This window comes from Arvicanthis niloticus, chromosome 24 (assembly GCF_011762505.2).
Source record: "Arvicanthis niloticus isolate mArvNil1 chromosome 24, mArvNil1.pat.X, whole genome shotgun sequence".
Lineage (NCBI taxonomy): Eukaryota > Metazoa > Chordata > Mammalia > Rodentia > Muridae > Arvicanthis > Arvicanthis niloticus.
In genome coordinates, this window is record NC_133432.1 from 22,119,759 (window position 1) to 22,141,917 (window position 22,159).

Here is a 22,159-nt window from a genome sequence, read left to right on the forward strand (position 1 = left end):
AGAAGTGAGGTCAACTGTTGCTTTTCTGTAGAGCTCTCAAAATGGTCAAAATGGTTTCAGAATCTTCCTGGGTGCCAAAGCTCCCCCCACCCCCCAATTATGGTGATTTTTGCCATACGTCCATGTGACCTTGGAGCTAGTATGGGCAGTGATTGAACTCTGTATGCTGTCACATATCCTGACACACGTTGGCTGTCCAAAATACCCAAGGTCCTACTTCTAAGGAGCTAAGATTCTCTCCTGGGGGTTGCAGGCAGGAAGCTCTGACTTGTCAGTTAAACAAAAGAACAGCCCACAGCCCCCTACCCAGTGTGTACCTCTGCTGTCATCCAACAGCCCATTACCATGTCACAGCACGGCGCACCCTTCCATAGGTCACTTTGTTTAAAATGACATGGATAATGCACATGTCAGCAGGCTGACAGTCCTGGCCGTCCTTCAGAGATAAAAACCTCCAGGCGAGAGCCTGTTCTTATCTGGGGGACACGTGCTGGTCTATCATCTAAGTCAGGCGGAGCGTGATTTCTCCAGAGAGCACTTTTTTCATTTCCTGATTTTAAGGAAATCAAATAAGCACCATTTGTCTTCATCTGAATATGCTTGACCTGCTCAGATGATGGTGTCTTGGGTTTTATAACCGGCTACATATGCTGAATTCAAATTAATGACAGTGGAGAACAGGAGCCTTCAGATCTCTCCTGGAGGCTGTTGTGGAGGCGGAGGGAGAAAGTCCGAGATGGATGGGGAATGATCAGGCACGTGAACCGTGGGATTCTGCGGAGGATAAGCGAGCAGGAAGGAGGTGGAAATCATGGAAGGGGTACAGAAGGGAGGCCTGACCAATTGCTTTGGGACCATGCAGTGCACACACTTTGAGATTCAGGTAACTGTTTAAGTTACACAAGGCATCAGTAAAAATGGAAAGACACTTGTTTGGCAGATGTCACCAGCTAGGAAGAAAAAAGCATACCCATAAACATTTTGCTTTAGTCAACAGAAAACCTACTTTACTGGTCCCGATTTCGATCTTCTGGAGGCTCAGAGCCTGGATTCCTTCTTCATCCACGTTGAGCTGTATACACTGAAGCTGGACCTCAGCCTTCAGGTAGAGGGTATACTTACTGGGGAGACACCACTTCCCCAACACCCACCAACAGAAGACAGGAGAGCCCCCCACCCCCACCCCAGGCCACCCCTGTCTGCCTTGCCCTGTGAGGAAATTCCTAGCAGCACATCATTGATATTTCCATTAGGAAGCTATGGAGAAGCAGGAGAAAACAAGGAGGTCAAAAAAAAAAAAAAAAAAAAAAAAAGGCAGGTAGAAATGACATTAAAAATACTCAGGAGGAAGTAGAATGTTTCTATCATGAAACCCGCCCCCCCCCAAATTTATTTCTCTTTATAAGTGTTTTGGGGTTCTGTGAAGTGAAAATTCGGTGTGACAAAAATGAGACATGAAGCGGCATGTTTCAAAGAGGAGGATGTCACCGATTTGGCACAGTGTATCTTATCATTGAAAATGTCCCAGTGTGACCAGTAAGACATTCTTCACGAGGGAACAGGTACTGGTAGGCGTGCCACGGTGCACACAAGGCTTCGTGGGTTGTGTTTGCAATGGAAGGGTGGCATCTTACCTTCTCTTCCTGGTCGCTGTCACTGTCACACTAGAAATGAAGACAAGAGAATGAAGGTCAGTGTGGTGATTATGCAATTTGCTGCAGACAGCCCTCCCCCTCCCCCGAGGGAGGAGCAAATACAGGAAAGGGAATGTCTCTAGGCTGTAGATGTTCTACAGCTCCAGTGCTAGAAAAGGAAAGAACTGTCAGCTTCCTCACATCAGTGCCCAGTCTTCAGTAAGAGACTCCACCACACACACACATACACACACACACACACACACACACACACACACACACACACACACACAACTTTGAAGAGCAAGGAGACACCAAGCTAGGGGCTAACCCTGCCACAGGATGAAGGGGACTCAAGATCCTTCTGAGGGCTCTGGGGAAAAAAAACCATTTCTGCAGAAGAACATGCCCTGCCTTCAGCTCTGGGAAGTTGTTCTTCCAAATCTTTCTCAAGAAGAAAACAAATTTTTTTGCTCACTGCAATCTCTTGCCAGGACTTTTGAGAGGCAAAGGCCCCATGCCTGTGATGTTGTGATGGTTTATATCAATGGTCAATGTAAAAGGATCTGGAATCTCCTTTGGGCATGTCTGCAGAAAATTTTCTTGACTGGATTAACTGAGGAGAGAAAACCTCCCTAAATCTGGGTGATGTCATTCTACAGATTAAGGGTCTAGACCTTAATAAAATGGAGAGAGTGAGCTGAGCACTCAGGTCTCTCTGCTGTTGCTTGAGTGTGGATGCGATATGGCTGCCCCCACAGGCTCATCTATCTGAATGCTTCCTCACCAGGGAATAGTACTATTTAAAAGGATTAGAAGGATTAGGAGGTGTGGCCTTGTTGGAGGAAGTGTGCCACTGCAGGTAGGTTTTGAGGTTTTAAAAGCTCATGCCAAGCCCAGTCCCTCCCCACTCCTCTCTGCCTATGGATCAGGATGCAGAACTCTCAGTCACTTCTCCAGCATCCTTTCTACCTGGGTGCTGCATGCTCTCCACCATGGTAACAAAATAAGCTCTGAAAGTATAAGTGAATCCCACATTAAATGATGACTTTTATAAGAGTTGTCTTGGACATGGTATCTCTTCACAGCAATCAAAAATGAGTGACCTTCCGACTCACACTTCTGCTACTCTGCCTTCCCCACCATGATGGACTGTACCCCCGAACAGTGAGCCAAAACAAGTTCTTCCGTGAGTTATTATGGTTGAATGTTTGGTCACAGCAATGAGTAGAAGGAAACCTCCCTTCAGATGATGTACCAAGAATGATAAGTAGTGTGATAAGCCAAATCCCAGTTGTTCCTCTAGGTTTAGAAGAACCAAAGAAAGGGAATTATCACACAGTTTTGGATTCTTAACAGAAGCTGAAGGAAACAAAGATCCTATGCTCTTCTAAAAACTAAGAATGTTTTGTTAATAAATAATGGGTTAAAAAATGGGCTGGAAAAATAACTCAGTTAGTTAAATGCTTGCTGAGCAAGAACGAGGATTTTAATTTGGCTTGGTTTTCACACCCCATGTGAAAAAATGAACAGGGAGACACACATCTGTCATTCCAGTTCTTAGAAAGGAAAGGTAGAGATCCCTGGGGCTTTTTGGCCAAACTGCCCCAGATCCTGGGGAAAGACTCTCAATAAAAAAGATGAACAAGTTCTAAGAAAAGTCACACAGGGCTGACCTCTGATCTCCACACTCATGAGGGTACACACATACATATACATAATAAAAAGGTATGTTTTGTGAGAGTAAATGCTAAGAAAGTATGATTGCATATATGGCTTCACTTTGTAGTCCTGGAGAGGCCCTACTAACCTCAACCAAGGATTCAACCAAGATGAGACACAAGACAGAGCCTCAGGCTTCTTTGTGGTTCACCCAACATGCTGTACAGATGAGATCACTTTGCATGGGTGGTGGAGAAAGAACACTCACTAAGAGGAGAGATGGTCACAGTGGGAAAAGTTTGGCAACTAGGCCACTGTTTGTGCCAGCACTGTGCCTAGTTTGGGGGGAGGGTGAAACAGATGGTTCAGTAGATCTACAGTGAGAGTTGATAGGTCTTGGCAATACATGGCTAAGGAAAGCAAATGGCAGGTGAGCCTAGGAAGGCGCCAACGTTTTCACTGTGGCCACCTGTATATGGGAGCAGATGAAGTCACCATCAGAAACAGAAAATGAACCACGGCTGCCTCTGGAGGACAGAGAGCCACAACTCTCTTCTCCTAAAACTCATATCTTCTAGAGTTCAAAAAGGCAATGCTCCGTTTTCCCATGTTTTTCTTATGTTGTTGGGCGGCTATGAGAACCATTTTGGTCACATGATATTTGACGTCTACAGAGGGTCCTGGGGTAGGGAAGAGTGGGCAAAGAACGAGCCTTGGGCCTACAAGATGGCTCAAGGAGTAAAGGCACTTGCCACAAAAGCCCCAATACCTGACTGTGATCACCAGATCCCAGAGTATAAGGAGAGAACTGATTCCTAAGAACTGTCTTCTGACCTCCACACGTGGTCCATAGCACATGCATGCATGCAGGCCCACTACACTACACCACACCACACCACACCACACCACACCACATACAGACTCACACATACACATTCAAACACACTGACACCCCCTACATAGACATATTCACACATACACAGACACCTCCCCACATAGATACACTCACACATACACATAGATACTTACCCACACACAGACTCTCCCCAAATGCACATACTCACACACACACTCAGATACACTCATACATACTCCCACATAAGACACCCCCACACAAACACACTCCCACACATACACACAAATTCCTGCCCTGACACACTCAAACATACACACAGATACCCATCCATACAATAACAGACTCCCCCCACATAGACACTCTTATACTCAGACTCACATATACTCAGACACTCCCCACATAAACACTTACACACAGATACACCTCCCACAGACACACTCACACATACAGACACCCATCTACATACTCACAGACTCCCCCCACATAGACACACCCACATACACACTCACACACACCCAACAGATACACTCACACACACACACATAAACTCACACATACACATAGACATCCATCCACACATTCATATACAAACTCCCCCCACATAGATATATGCACCCCCACAGACACCCCCATACACAGACATACACACACTTACATACACATATACACAAATACACAATAATAATTTTTTTTTTAAAGACTGTTTTTTGGGGGGGGGGGATTTTTTTGTTTTATTTTGTTTTAAAGACAGGCAGGCAGGTCCTGCCTCTTGCCTTCAAGTCTGACTAGATTCGGCCATGATGTGAGCATCTACAGCAGCCATTTTGGAGAAGTATGGTTTAAGCAACTCCAAAAGCCTCAGTGACAAATAAGATGGAGAGGCCAAAGGAAGAGAAGGCTGGTATCACTGAGCCACTGGACCCATGTCAGAATGGAGTCTTGTTTTTGTTTAGAAAAAAAAAATTACTGTTTCAGCAACAAAGAGATGCTACAAAGAGATGATAATAAAATCTTCATCCAAATGGATATGTGTGTGGAGACCACTGCTTCTTTGTACCATAATAAGTACTCTGTATTGTAACCACTTAGGAACTTACACACACACACACACACACACACACACACACACACACACACTCCAGGCTGGCTCTGAACCTGCTGCTTGAGCAAGGATGGCCTTGAATTCCTGATCCTCTCACCTCTACTTCCTAACCCCCTCCCCCCACAGTGACAATTGTGAGGGCTATAATTCTACTTCTCCTTCTGCCTCCTTGGTGATACAGCGTTATCAGACATCCAGTGACTGACAGCAACTTTGTCAAGCCCAAGGGCATCATTCCAACCAGGCTTCCGACCTCAGTCTGTCTGCATTTGCTGTCTTTTGCCCAATCAATGACTGGTTTCTCTATCATATCAGATCATTTGAAAAGGAGAGTGTGTGAGATGATGACCCTGAAGGTCTAGAACTACGAATGGCTGTGGGGGAACTGTGTTCTCTCAAGTATATTTTCAAGGCTAACAGAGCCTAGTCGAGAGGGGCGGGGAAGAGAGGAGACTTTTTTTTTTTTCTTCTTTTACTTTCATTTGCTGGGGGATGTAAACCCAGGGCCTTGTGTATGATGGGAAACTCTCTACCACTGAGCTACATTCCCCAGCCCAGAGTGGTGCCTTCTGTCATGCCTGCTCTTTCCCAGATGTTCACCGTTATCCATATGAGGTAATGACAGTGAAGGCTGGAGCGACACGTTTCCCTCCATCCTCCAGGGTCTATGCTCAGGAGTAGGAGTCGGAAAAGTGGGGGAAGCTCCCTCTCCCGCCCACATCCAAACAGCGGTAAGTCTTTGCAAATGGTTATTCCTATCAAAGCATTAAGCTTCCCTGGTTTAGGAGAGTCCAGTACTAATTTCAAGGTCCACTTAATTCCGCATCAAGTAATTACTGATATACCCAGAAGCACCTTGCCTCCAGAGTTAAGCATATGGTGAAGAACTGAGACCTACTGGTATCCATTATGGAAGCCACACGGATGCCAAGCTGATTACAAATGCTGGGGCTCCCCACGCGCCACATTCATGAGTGACAGGCCCCTCGCAAGGCCAGCCAGAGTCTGCCAAAACACTGTCTGCGGCACCAGGGGCCCACATGGTGCGCTGAAAAAACAGTTCCATTTCTGGTATTAAATTCCCATACTGACCCAGGGACTTTGCTGTGAGCTCAGCAGGAGCTCACCATCCAATTTACAGCTCCACTCTCTGGAGCCTCCAGTGCCAGCCCCTGGCAGAGAGCAAAGACGGTCAACCCCTCCAGCTCATAAATTATGCAAAGGCAATAAATGCGTTCAGCAAACAGCGCCTGACGCTTGCCCAGCCTGGCTCCTCGAACACTCTGCAGTAAAAGAGAGAGAGAGAGAGAGAGAGAGAGAGAGAGAGAGAGAGAGAGAGAGAGAGCCAGCCAGCCAGCCAGAAGCTGGCTGCATACAAGAAGTCTATTCCACTCATAAAGGGGGTTTGTTGACAGCCCCAGATGGAAAGTGAGCTGGGGTCCTGAGCGGTCTTTCTGCCTCGCCAGCAGTGGTTTATAGGCATGCTTTATGAAAAAGGGAGGCTGTTTTATGGAGTCGGGGTGGGAAGAAGTCATGGTCTCGAATTCACATTAAATACACTGCCCAGCTTTCACACCCCAGGTTGAACCCGCTGTGGATTTTTTCAGGCCAGATGGTTGTTGGTCTTCAAAGGTTAAAGGAAGAACTGTCTGTTTCCCCTGTCCCTAGACACCCACTCCAATTTATAAGAGTTCATGCTGAACCACCTCCTGGTTCAGGTTTATGTTCTGGAGGACGCAGGGAGATGGAAAAGGCATGTCAGGCACAGAAACCGGTCCCAGCTGATTCGCCGTCTTAAGCATTTTGACATCAGGGTCCTGCCTTGGTTTATTAGCAAACAGTTTGCCCACCAAATGGGAGCTCGAGGTGTCGGAGTGTTCTCCATGACAAGGTTTCAAAGCCCTGAGAGACAAGTGGAAATAGTTTCCCCCATCTTAATAGCAAGAAGAGGAGGAAAAGAATTGCAGTTGCTTGGTCCTCTGGCTGAGACAGAATTTAAACCACCATACTTGATGCATCAAACTGGAAGCCTACAGTGAACACCACAGGCATTGAATGCAGAAATAGAGAGAAAAAAAAAAAAAAAAAAAAAAAAAAAAAAAAAAAAAAAAGAAATCCAGACAGAGTCATTGCCACTCCAACATGGCTACCAGGCTACCATTCAAATGTAACTTGCTTGTCCTTTCATAAACTGAATGTCAAGGAGTTAGAGGTAACAAGTCCTCCTGTTTCAACTACCACACAAGAAACTGGTGTGGTGATACATGCTTGCTTGCTCGCTTGTTTGTCTTATTTAACTCATTTATTTGAGATAAGGTTTCCTATAGAAGACTAGACTAGCCTGCAGTTTACTCCATGACGTGGATGAGCAAATGATCTTCCAGCCCTGGCCTCGCTAGTGTGGGGATGACTGGCCTGTGCTGCTCATCAGTTTCTTCATTCAATGCAGGCAGTGCTGGGAACAGGACCTAAAGCTTCTCGAATGCTTGGCAAATGCTCTTCCAACTGAGTTACATTCAAGGTTCACGAATGTTTTAATAAAAAAATAAATTTCCAGAAAAATTCAAAAGGAAAACAAACTGGGCAAGGGGATCTTTGTGAGTTAGTGAACAATTTGGTCCACAGAGTGAGTTTCTGAACAGCCAGGCTCACCTAGAGATGTTGTCTCAAAAGACAGAGGTAAAAATATCACATTATAATGGTTCTTAGATTTAAGAGATAAGGTGATGTTAATGATTTCTCTGAAAGGGTCCCAATGGGTACAATGAGACACCTTACTCATCACTGCACACAGCTCACAGGCAAGGCTGGGTTTGAGAGCTACTCTACCGAGTGCCTCCCTAGCTCCAGCCACACCCAGGCATGCTCTAGCTACACCCTCATGCTCAACTGTCTGTGTAGCTAGCCATACCCTCTACCTGAGAGTGTCTTTCTTTGAGCTTTAACTTAAATAGTCTCCTAAAACAATGCGAAGCTATTTCCACCGTCTGAACAGCTACATTTTTGGTGTTAGCCATGAGAGATGTCTTCCCTGAACAGTGAGGTCTTGTCTTAATCATGTTTTACCTCCTGACCTTGACACACACTTGATGTCCAATTATATGGATGAGTTTTATGTCAATGTGACACAAGTAGAGCCATCGGAGAGGAAGGAACCTCCACTGAGAAAATGGCTTCCTAATATCAATCAGGCTGTAGGCAAACCTGGAGGAGCATTTTTAAAATTAGTGATTGTCAAGGGAGGCCCCAGCCTATTGTAGGTGGTACTAACCCTGGACTGAGGGTCCTGGGTATATAAAAAAGCAGGCTGAACAAGCCATATAGAACAAGCCAGTAAGCAGCACCCATTTATGAGCTCTGCATCAGCTTCTGCCTTCAGATTCCTGTCGGTTTCAGTTTTTGTCCTCACTTCCTTTAATGACGAAAAGTGATATGGAAATGTAAGCCATAAGAACCCTTTCCTCTTCAAGTTACTTTTACTCATGGTGGCTCCTCACAGCAGTGGTAACTCTAACAAAGACATATTCCAACTATGTGTTTGATTTTAGGTAAAGTATAATTAACAAAACAGGTGATTCCAAAGGTGGAGGGATAGGATACAGTAATATGACTGCATAATACACTGGGAAGTTTGTTTGAACACTTGCCAGATACTAGTAGGTGCATCAGAAAAGATTTATATTCATTCATTCATTCATTCCTTCATTCATTCATGTGTTCGTTCTGTTATTCATAATTTAAAGGACTTGCATGATGATTCAGCAGGCACTTGTTGCCAAGCCTGACGGCCTGAGTTCCATTCCTTGAATTCATGTGATAGAAGGAGAGAACCAACTCCAGCAGATTGTCCACTGATGCTAACCTTGCATGCATATGTACAAGAACACACATATACAAACACATGTCTGCTCGCGCACACAAAACAACTAAATAAAGAAAGTCAATAAATAAAAATTCTTAGCAGCGCGTGGGGCTGAGATGAAAATATCTTCAAAAAACAAAACATCAAAACCCCAAAAGAATGGGATTATGACTTTTATTTCATTTTATCGTAAGTAGGCCTGCCTCATTTTTATTCAGGAAATCTCGGTGTGTTTTAAGACTCTGTTCCCAATTTTCGAATAAATGAAGGTCTGCGGCCTTGTTCAGCCTGCAGGAACCAGGGCTGGGTAGCCAGTGATGGAATGCATTCTTAAGCAGAAAGTGGCAATCATTGAATACATCACACACAATGACATTGAGGAGGGCACTGCTCTCCATTCTGCTCAATGGACCTTGCTGGAGCAGTTATTCTGTATCTCAGACCCATTTATCATCACCACCAAAGATGTCAGTGCTGAACGCCACTTGCTGAACAAAGTTATTTTATTCTCTTTTCCGCCTAAAGGAAATGGGAGGAAAACGAGGGGGGAACTCCCTAACTTGTAAACCACACCATCTCACATCAAGTACGATTTAACTTGGCCAGTGACAAAACAAATCGATTCCCCCTTTGGGCCAAGCGGTTTATCTAAGACAGTAAGGACATCCCTTACCTAAAAGCAATTTCTGAAGGAGCCACCTGAAGAAATTATGACATTTATTTCCTTCTGTTAAAAAGCCAAGAAGCAGGCGTGTGACTAACCACATCCACTGCCAGCTTGCCTGACTCCCTGCACAGCTAAAACATGCAGGCAGCCATCTTGTGCCAAAGAGCCCCTTCCCACTGTTTACCTAGCTGTCTCATTGCCTGTGGACTTTACATGACATTTAAAGCTATTGGGGCTTTTGAAATAAAGAGCATTTTAATCCTGACAGTGGTTTTAGGTAGGATTTTTTTTTTCCTTCGTGTAAAATGATGGCCCTGGTTCCTCACTTCTGTCTCAACAATAACTCCACGGGGGGGGGGGGGGTCAAAAATAGCTCAGATACAATGAAAGGCTGATGAACAGGCATGCATGCTCTAAACCTAAGTCCAAAGAATAAAGCAACAATCCTGGAATGAGCTCATTTGAAAATAATACATAGTCCAGCTGCTCAAGAGACAGGAGAGCATAAGCTTTCGCAAGCTTCTGAACTTTGGTACAAAACTCCTGCGCTCCTATACAGGGAGCTCTTGGGATGTGGTGTTTTGCATACTGGAAATAGGCAGAGCTCCATCAACCAATGTGGTCTGAGAAGTGTGTGTGTGTACATGTGTGTGTTTCTGTGTGTGTGCATGTGGAGGTCAGAGGTCCATGTTGGCTATCTGCCTCTGCTGCTCTTTACCATATGTTTTCAGACAGTCTCCCACTTATCTGGAGACAACCATTTCAGCTAAACCAGTTGGTCAACAAGACCCTGAGATTTGTCTCTTTGTTCTGATACCCCCAGTACTGAGGATCAGGGCATTCATCACCACACTTGACTTTACGTGGATGCTTGGGATTCGAGCTCAGGCTGTCACGCTTGCAGATCAAGGGCTTTACACACCAAGCCATCGATCTCTTCAGCTCAAAGACGAACACTTCTTTTTTTTTTTTTTTTTCCAGCCAGCTCTCAGATGGCCACATGTGTTCACTTTAAAAATACTATTCATGTGCCTGAAGGTCCATTCTGACCAATCGCTAAAAGTGCAATTACGTTGGCTATAGAAAACAGTCCAAGCTGAGAATTTAACCTCAGAAATTAAATTTCAACTTTCTTTTTCACTTTTAAATCCAGGGATATGTGTATCTCATAAAACAATTTGTAATTTCTACTTAGATCATTTTGGCATTATTTGGTTCTTGGGACAGAAGAGAGAGGTGGGCATCTCACAAATCTTCAGTGTTTTTCACACTCAAGAAAAGAAGCTATGACCTTTTGGGTGTAAGCATATGTAAACTCCAAAGATAAATTTAAAAAAAAAAAAAAAAAAAAAAAACCATAATCCCCAAAACTCAAAACAATAACAGAGTCAACAAAACTTCCTGGTTGCCAACCTCTAAAATGGTAAAACGAGTAGCCTAGGAGCCATGATTTTTGTGTTGCTTTCAACCCAGGGGCTACTGTACGTCACGACGGCTTTGACATACTATGTTGCTGGGGACTGCCCTTGAACTGCTGATGCTCCTGCCTCCGCCTTCAGAGGGTCAGGCATATTGGCATGCATAACACAGCCAGCTTCCGCAGGGCAGAAGCTGGAACACAGGACCACCTGGCTGCTAGGCCAGCCCTCAACTGACTGAGCCACACCCCGGGCCTGGGCCCTGGGATTAGTGAACGATCTCTTCTTAGCTTAAGCAGTAGATTCTTTGCTTCCTTGCCACTGGCTTGCCGATTTCCAACTATCAATAGCATTAATCCTAGCCTGTCTGGGGACCTATTACTAACGACTTTGAGGATGGCACCGAGCAAGGGTTGATTATGAGCCCACGACGATATTAGCAGAGAGGCAATCTTGGTTTTCTTCCCCAGTGCTGTGCCACTCGAGACCCCGGAAATGCCACCCTATCTCTTTCTCCTTTGCCCCCACGTCTGCCTTGACTCACGCCTGGTTCCTGAAGTCCTGTGTGGACTAATAATTTAGGCCAAATTTGCTGAGGAGTAAAAAGGAAGAGTATGTTACGGGTTAAAATAATACAAGAGTCTATTTTTTCCGCTGTGTTGTGATCCATAGAAATCACCCTGAGCCTTTTCCCTTTCTTCTCTGCCTGGGAAGCCAATTGCTTTGATTGCGGTGATATGAGCTAGCTAAAATGACTTGCCCTTGCTTGTGAGGCAAATGGAACATGCTAATAGAACTTATCGCATTACCCGATGCGAAAGTGCCATAGCTCATTACTTTAAGATAAAAGGATATCATTGCGGACGGCGAGCAGAATTGACTTTCTGAGGCCCGACTTGATGATGATTTAATCAACTGCTCTCTTTCACTTCTCATCTCTGTGCCTGTCGGTTTCACAGGTGCCGTTAAATGAGACACTCGGAGAGTGAGCGCAGGGAAAGAAATTGCTGTCATTACTTTTCAAGAAAGGAGGTATGCAAATTTTCGACAGAAAGATTGCGTTCATAATGGGCCTGGTAAAATACAAGGATCATGCTTGACAGGTGAGGGCAAGCCATTTGTATGCCCTTAAAGCACAGCAACCATCCTTATTTAGGAATGTGCTCCATAAGAGAAATGAGGATGAGGGCAGGCAAGGGGAGGAGGCAGAAACTCAGCTGGCTGGTTTAAACCAGTCCCTGATCTAGAAACTTGGGATGGGCTGATTCTTAAGATCTAAGAGAGGGCCCCAGAGTAGATGCATGGAAACAAAGCCTGCTACTTTGTAGTGGGAACTTAAATGATAATGAGGTTTTAGAAATACCTTATCATGTTCCATATATGACCATAGTAACCGGGTTCAGGTTCGATTCCTACCCCTGCCATATAAAGTCTACAAGAGATGCTAGGGAAGGGGTTCTCAACCTGTGGATCAAATGACCTTTTCATAAAGGTCATATATCAGATATTCACATTACAATGTATAATATTGGCAAAATTACAGTTATGAAGTAGCAACAAAAATAATTTTATGGCATAAGGAACTGTATTAAAGGGTTGCAGTATTAGGAAGGTAGAGAAGCATTGCTCTAGGCTCAAGCAATTGACTTTCTCAGCCTCTGTTTTACTATCTACCAAATGGGACTGTTCAGTCTCTTTCTTGAGGTTTGAGGGCACCCTCTTACTAAATTAAATAAAATTCACAGGCACACGCACACACACTCACATGCACATGCATGCACACACAAAACACTTAGACTAGTGTTTAGGTATAGGAAACAGCCAATCAAATTTAAGAAATCGTTCATCGTTATCATTTTTTTCTTCCTTGCTTGTTTTTGATAGAGTCTCATGGACCTTGGGTAGCCTTGGGTACTCACTATGTAGCTGTACTGTCCTTACACCTCTGGGGAATACTCAGTACGCCACCATGACTGTTTTCCTTTTCCCTTCCGTGTATGGTGGCTATCAGTGTGCGCACTAGTATATGTAGGTACAAAAGCCAAAAGCCAATGTCTGCTGTCCTGCTCAGTCACTCTCAGTCCTGTTTTTTCTGAAAGAGAGTCTCTGTCATTAAAGCTAGAGGTCACTGTTTTAAGCTATATTGGCTGGTTGGCTTGATACCCCCATTCCCTACTCAAGAGGATACAAGACCCATATCTAGCTATGTTTTAGTGTATATGGGGAAACCTGAACTTGGGTCATCTTACTTATATAACAATCACTCTGACCCAGTGAGCTAGATCCCATCCTCTCCTCTCCTCTCCTCTCCTCTCCTCTCCTCTCCTCTCCTCTCCTCTCCTCTCCTCTCCTCTCCTCTCCTCTCCTCTCCTCTCCTCCCTTCCCCTCCCCTCCCCTCCCTTCCCCTCCCCTCCCCCTCCCCTCCCCTCCTCCCTGTCAAGTCTTTGTGAGTCAGGTGCTGCCAACCTGTCTGGACCTAGTGGAGACATAACAGCATTCTTTTACTTCACAGACAAAAGTCCTCTTCTCAGCCAGTGAGCAAAGTGCCCTACAGTTGTCCTGAGAACCATCCTACACATCGGCATACATCATGACCAATGCTCAATGCTCTGCAGGTCCCCTCTCCCTCCCTCCCTCCCTCCCTCCCTCCCTCCCTCCCTCCCTCCCTCCCTCCCTCCCTCCACTCATTCTTCAATTCATCCATGCTCTGTGATACTAAATACCTGTGAGCAATCTCCAACCTTGCGTAGGTAATGTCTACCCTGGGCAAGGCACCTCTGGCAATCAGTTCCACTGTGCATTGTCCTGGGGAAGGGATGTTGCAGCAGGCAAGAAAAGCTAGCCTGGCTTGACTCACCTTCAGAAAGGCCCAGTGAATCCGAATAGATTAAATGACCAGGGTAGGAAGAACAGGGGTGTTTTTTCATCCACTTTGACTTCAATAGGTAATTGTTCTATTTTCTCCAACACTCAAAGTAAAAAGCATCTTTCTTAAAGAGCCTGCAGCTTTGAGTTCTTTTTCCAGGGTAATGACACTGTCGCAAACCATATTTTCCCTTCCTTCCACCGAGGTTGTGGAGGACAGAATGGAACTCTGCCTTTATGCTAAGTGGCACCTACATGATTCAATTCTGCGCCAAATGGCTGATGTTCACATTCAGCCACAGCAGAAGGGGGTGGGATATACAACAGCAGGGCAGCAAAGAGGGCTCTGCGGGAAGACTGGTTCCTAACAGCATCACAAAAGAATGCCTAGGAAACCCTGGAAAGGAGGGTTGACCAGTTCCTCTCTTTTGTTTTTCACCCAGAACCGGGAATTGCCTTGTATATCTTAGGCCTTCCATATCCTATGGTAGAGTCGCAGCCCCCCATTTAGGCAGGGGCTCTACCACTGAGCCACGCCCCCAGTCTCTCACTGGAGGATTCTAGGCAGGTACCCTACCACTGAGCCACGCCCCTAGCCCCTCACTGGGAGATTCTAGGCAGGTGCTCTACCACTGAGCCACACCCCCAGCCCCTCATGGGGGCTGGGGGTTGGGGGGATTCTAGGCAGGGGCTCTATCAAGGAGCCATGCCCCTCACTGGCAGATTCCAGTTAGTTTTGCTTGCTTTATGCTAAGCTACATCATTTTAATTTTTATCTTGAGACAGGTTACAACAAGTTGCTCAGGCTGGCCTTGAACTCACTCTTCTTTCCAAGCAGGCCTTGAACTTGGGCTCCTACTGCCTCAGCTTCCTAAGCATCTGGGTAAACAGGCATGCACTAACATTTATCAAGAGAAGTGAAGGCTTTCTTCCTGTGGCTGAGATGGTACTTGGACCCGCTTCTGTCATCACAGGCTTGGCCCCTGAGTTGTGAGGCATACCATTTGCTCTTTCACTAATCACACTGCACCAAGAAACTACTTGACATACATCCCCCAACTGATTGCTTTGCAGAATCTAATCCCAGGCAACTTGAAACTGGGGAGTTATAATGACTCTTAAGCCACAAACTCCAAGTAATCAGTCATATTTCTACTCCATGCAAGACCATTCCTTTCTCAAGAACATTTGTACGGGAAGGGCTCAGTAACCCAAAGCCAATGGAAGCTCAAATTCCAACACCTTTTCCATAGGAAGATACATGGTTGTTACAGGTTTCTAACATTATGGGGGATACTCCTGTGAAACTTGTTATCTGAGGTCCATATGTATATGTGTGTATATATGTATGAATATATATATTCAAAATTTCTGCAATGATTAACAGCATGTAAAGGCAGTCAAAAGAAACATGATATCTGTTTCTCAAATCTTTGCATGAAAGATATATCATATCACACACAGAAATTCGAAGATGTAACAACTGCTCAAACTTTGGGTAGAAATCCCTACTAGCTTGTCATGGAGAGCAAACCATGATTCCACAAGTATGTCTTCTTCGAAAGTATTTAAAGACCTAATACTAGGCTACTGTAAGTCAGAAACAACAACCCAAATAAAGAAAAGCAAATAGTAAGTACAAGGACCATCCTGGTAACTCATAGTTTTATTGCTTAGATAAAATGCCAACAAAACAAGATCATTTAGAATTCTGTATAGCATTCCTTCATGCTCTAAGTGAGCACTATATTTGGGCAAGCAAACTCAGGCTTAAAACTCAAATAGTACTACATAATGTGTGCAAAGAGACAAAGTCATACACATGAATACAAGATTGAGAGTCTAAATTTGAATCATACGCAAAGAGCAGAAGAGGCTTATGGGTTTTGGCATTTTTTTTATAGTTAAAATATTTTTTTAAAATTACGTGTATGTTTGTTTGTGTGTACTTTTGAGTACAGATGTCTATGGAAGCAAGGAGACATTAGATCTCATGGAGCTAGAGTTACAGGCAGTTGTGAGCCACCTGGTCTAGGTGCTGAGAACTAAACTCAGATGCTCAGAACGAACATCCAAGTGCTCTTAACTGATGAGCCCTCTCTACAGCCCCAGCAACAAAAGTAAATAGATGGGTAGAACATGTAGAGAGAGTACCAACTGAAGATGTGCATGGTGGTGTATGCCTTTAATCTCAACCCTCGGGAAGCAGAGACAGGGAAATCTCTGTGAGTTCAAGGCAAGCCTGCTTTCCACAGTGAGTTCCAGGATAGCCAGGGCCATATATAGACCCTGTCTCACAAAAACAAAATTAACTTACTAATTAATTAGTAAATAATAATAAACCAACTAACTGTTGGTATAGGCAGGAATCCAGCAATTTTGGAATGTGACAACAGATTATGATAAGACAACATGTGCCTTTGGGGACCTGTTGAAATGTCTGCTCTTTTCTCCCTAGGAGAGCTTCTCTGTGCTCTGTTTCTTCAGCTGTCAGGTTCTTGTATCTCCACAGTGATGGTCAAGTTCCCAGCTTCAACCTGGCACATAATTAGTGCCCTTGAACACACACAGAAGAGTGAATCAATAAGCTAGGCTCACCAGGGTATGATCCTAGAGAATACTACTACTTGGCAAGATCAAGAACCATAGTGTACAGGGTTGGGGAGTTGGCTCCATTAGCAAAACTACTTATGTTTGCATCCCCAGAACCCAAGTAAGGAAGCTACTTGTCATGCCTGTACACCCAAGTACCAATGAGGCAGAGACAGGAATAACTCCAGAGTTGGTTAGTCAGGCAATCTAGAAAACTTGGTAAGTGCCAGGTTCGGTAAGAGCCCCTGTCTCAAAAAATTAGATGTAGCAATAGAAGATGCTGACCTCTGACCTCCACACATCTATTCATGTACTCACACATACAACACAGTGGTTCATGCAATGGGCAGACAGGTGCTCAAAAATGACTGGTCTACAGACACCAGTGAAAAAGTCAGGGAAATGATTTTGAGTTGAAAGTAAACTTTAATAAAATAACACCACATCAGAGGTGTGTGTGTGTGTGTGTGTGTGTGTGTGTGTGTGTGTGTGTATACAGGGTAGATGTCTGATGCTGTCCTGGCTTCTTTTAGCTGTTAATGTGACACAACCAAAAATAAGAGGGAAGACAGTCTCAATTGAGAAACCAGATCAGGCATATCTGTGGGGGATTACCTTGATTGTTAGTTGAGAAGGGAAGAGCCACTGTGGAAGTGGGTGACATCATTTGGTGTGCAGGTCTGTGAATTGTATAAGCAGGCAGAATGGCTGTGTTCATTTCTCTCTGCCTAACTATGGATATGGGATGACTGGCTGCTTCATTTTCTGCCTTGAAAGAGATGTCCCAATGAACTGTGATCTGGGAGTATAGTCAAATAAATCCTTTCTGTCCTATAATGTTTTCTGGTTAGGGTGCTTCATCATCACAACAGAAGTGAAAGCAGGACAGATGCTGAGTCCATTCTAGAAAAACCAGGAATGTCAACATCTTTCTTAACAGTATTTCTGTTCATATCTGATTCACTTCAAGCCGACCTCAGCTGGAACAGAGCAGCAGAGAGCTCTGATACTGGGAATGCTTGATAGCCATGGTGCAGCTTTCTGCCAGGCAAAGTCATATTAAACTAAGGTAGCAAACAGCTTGGCTAAAGAAATACAAACATTCCTTGAGACAAACGTCTATGAACACTCCGAAGTGGTTCCGGATGATCGGATCTCCTGTGCCTACGGGATTCCCAAAAAGACGGTTTTACTTCCTTTTAGTGGATGGGTTCCTGCCTTCAATTTTGGGCCTTCTTGGAGTTCATCTTATTCATAGCTGGGATTTTAAATTACAATGTACTGGACAAGAGTTTTTATTTTAGGAGAGATTTAAAAACCAACCCCCTATATCATAAATAAGAAGGGTAAGATTACCATAAATTGCCTGCAAGAAAATACAAATTGCTAAGATAAAAACACCCGCCAGTCTGCCAGTCTCGAGTTTCCTGTTTTGACATACTATATGCGGTAATTTGGTATCCACAATCTCTTATTAGAAAATGAATGTGCTAGTTTTCTGAATGCTGCAATTACAATAATTGAATTTAAAATGGGGATTGAGTTTCTCTATTTGGAGGAAAAAGAATAATTGTGTATTTCTGATTAAAATCAAGGGGATTAAAAAGAGCCTGTTAGGAATTTCAGCCTCAAGTCTTCCCTGAGTGATTCCTCTGAGTCAGGCCAGAAAAGTGGTTAGCCAGAGGAAAAACAAGTGGAAGGGGAAATGGACAGGACCTCAGCAGCAAGCTCCATCCCTGACCTCGTTTGCCTGCCTCCTGGCGCTCAGCCACAACGCCCCTGTGACAGGCAATCAGAGCGCCACTACACGGTTACACTCTAAATGGTGGCCGTGCATGAGTTCCCCACTGTGCCAAAAATTAAGAGTTAAAACGCAAGGAAAACAAACATCTCTTTGTGTTGAAAACGCAGGCCCCTTTTTAGCTTGCCAATATTTGAGTAGTCTTTATTTTTCTTCCCCTGAACCTCTCTCCTGGGGTAATGGAGAAGTGGGGGTGTGTGTGCTAACGTTATTGTCTGAGGGGTTGCATGTCTTTGTTTTACTGAAAAATTACTTGAAAAGCCCCCTAGGGGATTAAGATGGTGGAAAGAAAAAGGGTGGAACGAAAGGGCTAGCCTGCTTTCTAATTTTAGGGTGTCTCCGGGTCTCCTGAAACCACCATTATCGAGATATGGAGGAAAAATGTAAACATTCACCACAACACAGTTTCCCCAGAAAATTTCATCGAGAGACACTCTCTCTTTATCTTTCTTTATGTAGCTTACTTAATTTTTCTGTTTTACTAATACATTTTATCAGTTAGTGCGGTACATTTTTATTTTATTAATTTATTCTGTGTGCATACACCTCAATGCACATGCGGAGATCAGATGACAACTTTTTATGGGTCACTTCTATTGATTCCAGAAATCTGACTCTGGTCATTGGGGTAGGCGGCAAGTCACTGTATCTGCTGCAACATCTTGTGACAGGAGCTTCCTCATGACATTTCTATTGCTCATCCTCCCTTCTTCCTATTTGCATTGGTTCCCTGACTCTCCGTCCTCCCCATTCTTCTATTTCATACATGTATGAATGTGTGTATGTGTGTGCACACACCTGGTGTGTGTGAGTACCAATGCAAGCACACATGTCGCAGCAAACGCAGGGCCAACACTGTGAGGTTGGTGCTTTCTTCCTATGGTAAATTCTGGAGACGGAAGAGAAGCCTTCAAGTTTGCACATCAGACCTCTTCACTTGGAAAGCGATCTCTTAGGCCATCCTTGCTTCTGATGCTTTGCTCTTTTCTTCTGATATTATTAATAACTCTTCTGAAGCCACTGTTATAGATGGGACTCCCTAAGCCACCCACTTGCTTGCTGTTATGAAATATATATTATATAAATTTGCGTAAATATATATATTAAAATATTAGATATAGACACACAAAATTTTTTTCCCCTCAGTTGTTACATATTTTTCCCAGTATGGGCTATTTTTTTGTCTGGTTTCTCTCACTCACCGCTTGGTGACTGACTACTGATTAAAAAGAAACCTCCTAGCTTCAAGGCAGAAGGCAGCTTGCAGCTTCCGCCAGGGTTTACTACCCTCTCCCAGGAGCAGGACAGATTACTAGGTCTCACTCCCTTCACGGGCTTTATTATGTACTTTAATAATCGATACCCACTTCTATGGCAGAGGGTTTATTTTGTCCCATAAATTCAGAAGGGGAGGATGACATGAAGACATCAGCACGGATGGGCTGTGCTGCTCTATGAGGAGAGAGCCTGAGCAACAGATTTAAACATGAGAGGGCAACAAACAGCTTCTGGCTGGATGGCAGGGATCACAAAATGCAAGATCTACAACAAGGCTGCCGTGTGTGTGACCCAACCAACCGGATGCTGAGAGCGAGAAACCCAGCCTGAGCAGTGACATCCTAGAAAAATTATAAGCACAGGCTTGTGGGCAAGGTAAAGAGAACTCCCTCTTAAAACTCTGAACTATTTCTAAGTACAGCAGACATAAAGGTAGAGGGCAGATGTTGATTTCTAGTTGACGGTACAGAGCTCGCTGTGGTTTAGGAACAAACCCTCTGTGGTTCTGGCCTCCCGAGTCCCAGGAGGCCCTTAATTTTCTCTCCTGCAACACGCTGCCTCAGGGCTCTGAGATAATTATCACCTCAGCATCTTTTCTACAGTAGCCCTTAGAGACTCATCCTTCCTTTCAAAAGCGAAGAGGTCAACTCAGGGAAGAGAAAATATAAATGAGTAATAAACAAATGAAGAACAGTTCCACCTCACCGGTAATCAAGGAAAGGTAGATCATGAAGAGACCTGCTGCTGCATCCCTGCCTGTGTTGCAACAGTGCTGAGACACAGTATCGGCAGGGCTCCTGAGAGGCAGCAACGCATACTACTACAGGATGTCCATTTCCTACTTGGAAGATTATTTTGCAATCAGAAAACACATTCACAAGGGACTTTGGTTTTCATCCAATTTACTTATTTGTTTCTAAAGAAAAGGATTCATTATGAACCTAGGTGATCCTGAAACTTGTTTTGTACCCCAGGCTGGTCTTGAACTCAAAAGAGATCCACCTATCTCTGCTTCCCAAGTGCTGGGATTTAAGGTGTACACCATTATGCCAGGCTAATTTTCAAACAATTTAGTTAAATTCTTCATGTACACAGGAACACATGTAGACAGGCAGACAGACAGACAGACAGACAGACACACACACACAGGTCTACATATGAAAGAGGAACAAAAATGTATTTAAGAATTTGTTTCAGGCAGGTGGTCCCCCTGGCACCTAGGTGTAATCCCAGCACTCCAGGCAGAGGCTGGAAGGATACAGTAAGGTTTGAGCTAGTTTACTCTATATAAAGGAGTTCCAGGCCACCCAGGTCTATATAGCAAGACCCTGTCTCAGAAATCCAAAGATGGCCCAGTTGGTAAAGTACTTGCTACACACATGGATTGGGACCCGAGTTTGATCCTCACCACCTATGCATAATTGCCAGGTATGATGGTTATGTACTTGGAATGTCAGACTCATTAGTCAGTCAGCAAAGCTCCAGGTTCAATGGTAGACTTTTTCATGAAAGAAGGTAGATGGTCCCCAAGGAATGACATCCTTAGGTTTTCACATGAATGTACAGATGTGTACCAACACATCCATGAATATGTATGCATAAGTGCATTCATATACATATATATTTATTCACAAACACACACATACATAAATTTTAAAAGAAAATGAACATGCAAGAAAATTACACAATATTAGAAAAAAACAGTAATATATTAATTATTTCTATGGCTGCTATCAGTACACACTAAGGACCAAAAACTTTACTAAGATATAATTTATATATATATATATATATATATATTCCAATAGTCAAAGTAAGAACTTTACAACATATTCCAGCCTTCAAGCTGAAGGTTTTAGCATTCCTTCTCCTTCTCCTTCTCCTCCTCCTCCTTCTTCCTTTTATGCCTAAAAGTCACTCTTAAAGTCATGAAGGAACTTGCTCAGAGTTCTGTTAATAGGGGCTTGGAGTCCTGCCACTGGAACGTAAGTAATTCTAAGTCTCTGTAATAACATACAGACTTCATGAACCTGAAAGTCTCCACCTAGGGACCAGGTTAATGTAACTGTGTTGTGCCCATTAAAAGCCACAGAGACATGGCTCAGAGACTACCATGCTTGCAGTATAAGTGTGAGGACCTAGGCTCAAACCTCTAGAACCTACTTGCTCTACTTGACTTTTTGTAAACATGCTCAGAATCAACTGGGGGGGGGGGGGTATTTGGCTCATCCCTCCATGCCACTGTCCACAACTGAGGGAGGTCAGAGCAGAGACTCAAACAAGCAAGAACTAGATGCAGAAGCCATGGAGAAATGCTGCTTACTGGCTCACTCCCTGGCTCCTACACAGCTAACTTTCTTGTACACACGGGACCCATCAGTCTAAGGATGTGGCCATCCACAGTGGGATGAGTACTCCCATA

The 22,159-nt window shown here is 44.1% G+C and overlaps 1 protein-coding gene across 7 annotated transcripts in view; it reads right to left on the reverse strand.

The window, feature by feature from the left end:
* Positions 1-22,159, reverse strand: part of Auts2 (activator of transcription and developmental regulator AUTS2) — a 1,059,321-nt gene that overhangs the window by 320,946 nt on the left and 716,216 nt on the right. For all 7 annotated transcript variants that reach the window (XM_076923064.1, XM_076923068.1, XM_076923067.1 and 4 more), the window contains one exon: positions 1,635-1,664. In XM_076923064.1, the coding sequence (XP_076779179.1) occupies positions 1,635-1,664 (30 nt within the window). The remainder of the gene's footprint in view (positions 1-1,634; positions 1,665-22,159) is intronic.